We start from the raw sequence: 4,938 nt of genomic DNA, 5'->3' as shown, positions 1-4,938 counted from the left end.
TTGGAAAGGCAGATGTTGGTTACAATCGAACAATATGGAAGAAGTATTCACCTTACTGATATCCTTCATAGTAGAGAGAGCAATTAGGATTCGAGGAACAAGTATCTTTGTCCAGGTCTACCAGGCCCAGTCAGATTACAAAACCGGTTGTAAAATGTGGAAGGGTCACAAGGAAATCAGAGCCCTGAACCCGGTCAGGGGATGATAACCTCGCTTTTTGGTCTAATCAATATAATGTCATTTTGATCATTGATCAAAATGACTGTGGTTGGTAGGTATTGCATGAAATCATGACAAGATTCGCAAGAATTGTCGGCTAGTGAAAGTTTTTAGATTTCTCAGGTGAAAACGTGATGGAATCCCAGAACACTCCGACTAGTGAGTTGACGCTTCTTGATTGTTTTACATCTGAAGGAGGAAAACATTACCTCGAAGATGATCATCTTGAGTTCACCACGTTGCTTATTTCCTAAGGGAGAAGTTACGAGGTGATATGAATTCTGTTAGATTCACAGTGCTTGGTTAAATCAGGGTGGAACAATAAACGATGACGTAAGTAATGGAAATACTTACCTTCTGGATAATCTACAATCTTGAGTTCACCTCCTAAATTATTTCCCAAGTGGAATAAGCAGAGAGTCGAAAGCATTTACATTCGCTGGCATTGTTCAATTCAGGTTGAATTGTTAAAGGATGACCTTTGATCTGAATTAACAAACAAAAGGACAAAAGCGAAAGGTCACGGTTGACAGAATCAAACATTCAAACCGATCAATTGATTCATACCTGATTGACGCTAGGAATCCCTCCAGTGGCGTCGGTTAGACCTTGAAGTCGTTCAATGTTAAACTTAATCACACCCATGCCTAAAAATCAATAAAACAAACCCAAACAGATATCAAATGCTTCAATTCTCAATCTTCATCAAAGATAGAATCAAAAAGTTACCTTTCCCTTGAACCCTGTCTTCGAGATGATTGATACTTCTTTGCAATACTGAAGTTTGAGGATACCTTTGGTATCAGTGGAAAGATCTTTTGGAAAACGATTCTTAGGAGGCATTTTGAAAACGACTAACCAGATTGATCAGGATATTCAGGACTCTACTCTTAGGATTAACAGTGTAAGGGATTAGGGATTAACTGTGTAAGGTCACATGCTCACAAAGTCAAAACTGAACAAGTCAATCGGTTTTTACACAAGTACCTTTCGATTCATCAATCAATCAAATCTTGCAGACGTTGCAAAACTTTCGAAGGTGTAGAACTAACCTTTCTACGCAAACCACTGATCCAAGTCGGATGGTGAAAAATGCCAAATCGAATCTACATCAGAAGTTGTAAAATTACAATTTCCACCATTTGATTCACCATATGTCACATATAAACAAAAGAGGAAATGGACGACGATGTTGCAAGAATTCCATTCAGACCTGAAAGATTGAACAATCTGACCAAGATTTCGGTTAATGAACATTAGTCAAGGGGTATTGGGTCAAATTTGGCACTCAGCAAGCTCACAGATTCGAATATGATCGTCACCGTCATCAATTGGTCAGTGCGTCGTATCTCTTGTTGTATGTTAAGGTTCCGTCTGACCTTGAAAGCCAGGCGTTGATAATCAGCATAGCTTCATCTTTATGAATATAGGAGGCGAGCACGCACGGATAATCGACTTATGCTTACTGTGGCCTTATGGGCGAGGTTGCGTCCTATATGTGTGGGGGTGATAAAGACAGTTGGTCAGCATGGAGCCAGCAAAGATCATCAATGCATCAATGAAATCCAAGCACATCCGGGTGCTTTGATTTCATTCCCATGAATCATTCTCAGGGATCCGGCCAAGAGAAATGAATCATGAGGCATTGATCAATCACATGTGGGTTTTCAATTGTGTATATATATGAAGTTAGAGAAAGCCACCAACCTGGGATAGTATATGCTTACTGTGGCTTTATGGGCGAGGTTGCGTCCTATATGTGTGGGGGTGATAAAGATAGGTGGTCAGCATGGAGCCAGCAAAGATCATCAATGCATTAATGAAATCCAAGCACATCCGGGTGCTTTGATTTCATTCCCATGAATCATTCTCAGGGATCCTGCCAAGAGAAATGAATCATGAGGCATTGATCGATCACATGTGGGTTTTCAATTGTATATATATATGAAGTTAGAGAAAGCCACCAACCTTGGATAGTATGTTGATGATTGATGCGTTTACGGGCCATTCTGACGATGGTTTGCTTATTGATGCGCTTCCTAAAAGAAATGGAAAGTAATCACACGATTGATCAATCAACGTGATCAAAGCATTACTGTGTCTGATTCAACAATTGACACACTCTCGTGTTCTGATATGATCAAGACGCTTGTGTGTTGCTTAGTACGTTGGGGATCGACTCGCCTACCTCTTGGTCAAAGAGTGCTGGGTGACATTGATTTTGAAAGGACGGCATCAATCTCTCGTGAATTCCGAGTGTCCTAAGAAAAATAAAAATTAGGAAGGGTGAAATCAATATCAGTGAAGCCTGTCCTACAAACAGTCAAAGAAACAAGTGCAAGGAGGAAGATCAAACGGGATTTGAAAAACTGTTTATTTATATCGGGTCGTCGAATCGGTGTTGAATGTCAATTAGGGTCGATTCAACGTGAGAATCGTAGAATCGAATGCATTTGAGCATCGAGGTTGCTGAGATTGGAGGCCGTTGGTGAGGTTGGAGAACGTTGGTGAGATTGGAGAACGTTGGTGAGATTGGGTAAGTTGGTTGTACTTAGGTTAACTCATTCAAAAGTGCCACGTTGGGGGACCATGCAGCCCGGGTGCGGATGGTCAGGGCTGCCTCATCTCTTACTTTCAAGACACATTTCTTCAAATGATGGATTGTAGTATGATGCTCATAGCATGCTGAGCGGGATATTGTAATTAACATGAGCAAGGAGTACTATGACAATTGCATGCATAACGAGCGTGTCAAATGATGGCGTTATTAAGTACTTTCAACCACAGGTAAGTTCACTACAACATGGGTTGGTCGATTTTAGCGTCAGCGGGATTTACAACTTTGACAGTGTAACGTCGAGCTAAGATATCCTGGTACCAAGTCTGCATCAGGTCTTTGTCATTCATGATAGCTGCTGGGCCCGCTGAGAGCATCTCAGCAGTAGGGGTTGGGCGACGATTCGACCAACTTTGGCCGACATAGGATTCCGCCACACGAAGACCATCAAAGTCGCCCAAAGTGGTTCAAGCTAGAGCTCCTGAGATATCACAGGTTTATCCCGTGTCCAGCTGCCTTGACCAACACAATTTTTTCATAGGCAGCCAGGTTTTGGGGCAGTGCCATCTGTGACAGGCGTCTCAGGCTAACCTCATTGGTCTACCAGAGGCTTTTGGCTGGCAAGTTGGAGAAATATCTGAACAGATAACCCAACAGACGGTTGGGTTACGTGCTGCGCCACCCTATTTTTTTTGCTGCCATAAAGTCGTCCAAAAAAATAGGGATTTTTGATATTGTTTGAATCGGTTTGAACAGTGGCTGATTGTCTTGCAAGGGATTTCAAACTACAGTTGAATTGAATTATTGCAGCGCTTCGCCCAACCCCTAGTAACCTTGGAGTCGCTTGTTTGGTGCACAGCAAGCTTGATGCCTTTGGGAAAGCTTGTAGTTTGCAACACAACATCACAATTGGCTCTTTTTGGATGGTTGTGGACTCGAGGTTTGATGAGACTGGGATCGACTTTTTCAAGGTGGTTTACTAATATCATTACAGTTCAGAATGAGCGGTCATGACCCTACATATGTGATAGGTTGCAGACCAAAGATGAAAGCTTACAAACAAGCCGATTCAACTCCAACGTAAAATCCTTGCGTAACTGGTCATTTGAACTGGTACCGGGAAGTTTTGGCTGCTGGTTCGAGGTATCGCGTCGGGTCGAATGGTGATCAAATCTCTCAAGGAGATGATTAGGAGCAGAAAAAGCAGCAAGGTACACGTGATCGGAGCTGAATTCCTTGCTCCAGCCTGCCAAAGGGTTGGTTGTGGTAGGGTTCCACGACGCTGCCATAAGATGGTAGTGCATTCCGTATGCTTTATGAGCGGCTTCAAGCTGGGATTCCAATTGCGACAGTGTGTATTAGTGTAGGTGAAAGCTACAGATTGAAAGATGAACACCTACTGAAGAGTGTATTTGTTCTATCTGTTCAACACCTTTAGCTTGATACTTTGCTCTTTGAGTTGGGTGACGGCTCAAGGCTAGATGATCTTTTACCTTTTTGATGTTGATGAGTCTTTCAAAGACGGGTAGATGCTCTTCCTCTTCAGCAGTTAGTAATTCATGTGGTTGTAGGTGGGCAGGATCATTCGAGATCACAAGGGCAATGCGATCAAATAAGGGCTTCTTGAAAACTACAACATCTGTCGTGAGCTTGACTTCTTGCCAAATCGCACATACTTTGTCATTGTAAGTTGCCAGAGGTCTTGATTCCTCTGTACTCAGCTCTTCACCGCTTTTTGAAACTACTTGAGGCACTAAAACATGTTGGAAATATAGTAGTATGTTGTTAGCTTGCTCTTGCTATGTTACGTTGTGAAACCAAAGTGACCTTACTTATGTTGTCAACCGTGGCAGCCAAGCTGAATTTCCGGAAGAGGTGGTAGGGCGAGATGTCTTGCTCGCGCGCAGCACGATGGCTGCAGAGAAAGAAAGATTACCATCAGAGAAAGTCTTTGCGATGGAGGAAGACAATCTACTCAACACGCCGTATCGGAGTGTGTCATATGTAATACCCCCAGCAAGGCTCAACACTTTCAAACGTGTTGTTAGTTCTTCTTCGAGAGCCCTGGCTTCATTCAGGATGGGTGGCGGGATTCGACTGTGACCAGTTGATTTTGCGCATCGTAGATAATGCTCAAGCTCGATCTTGGTCCAATCGGCCGC

The 4,938-nt window shown here is 42.9% G+C and overlaps 1 protein-coding gene across 1 annotated transcript; it reads right to left on the bottom strand.

Moving 5' to 3' along the window:
• Window positions 1-316: 316 nt before the first annotated feature.
• MELLADRAFT_114226 (uncharacterized protein) lies at window positions 317-1,062 on the bottom strand (the record flags this gene model as incomplete). The annotated part of the gene is made up of 5 exons (XM_007419085.1): window positions 317-408; window positions 574-603; window positions 654-705; window positions 787-866; window positions 1,014-1,062. 5 exons carry the CDS (start codon window positions 1,060-1,062, stop codon window positions 317-319), a joined length of 303 nt encoding a protein of 100 aa, XP_007419147.1.
• Window positions 1,063-4,938: the final 3,876 nt, after the last annotated feature.

This window comes from Melampsora larici-populina (assembly GCF_000204055.1).
Source record: "Melampsora larici-populina 98AG31 unplaced genomic scaffold MELLAscaffold_126, whole genome shotgun sequence".
Lineage (NCBI taxonomy): Eukaryota > Fungi > Basidiomycota > Pucciniomycetes > Pucciniales > Melampsoraceae > Melampsora > Melampsora laricis-populina.
The sequence above is the reverse complement of the archived record's forward strand: the minus strand, read 5'-3'. Positions and strand labels throughout refer to the sequence as shown.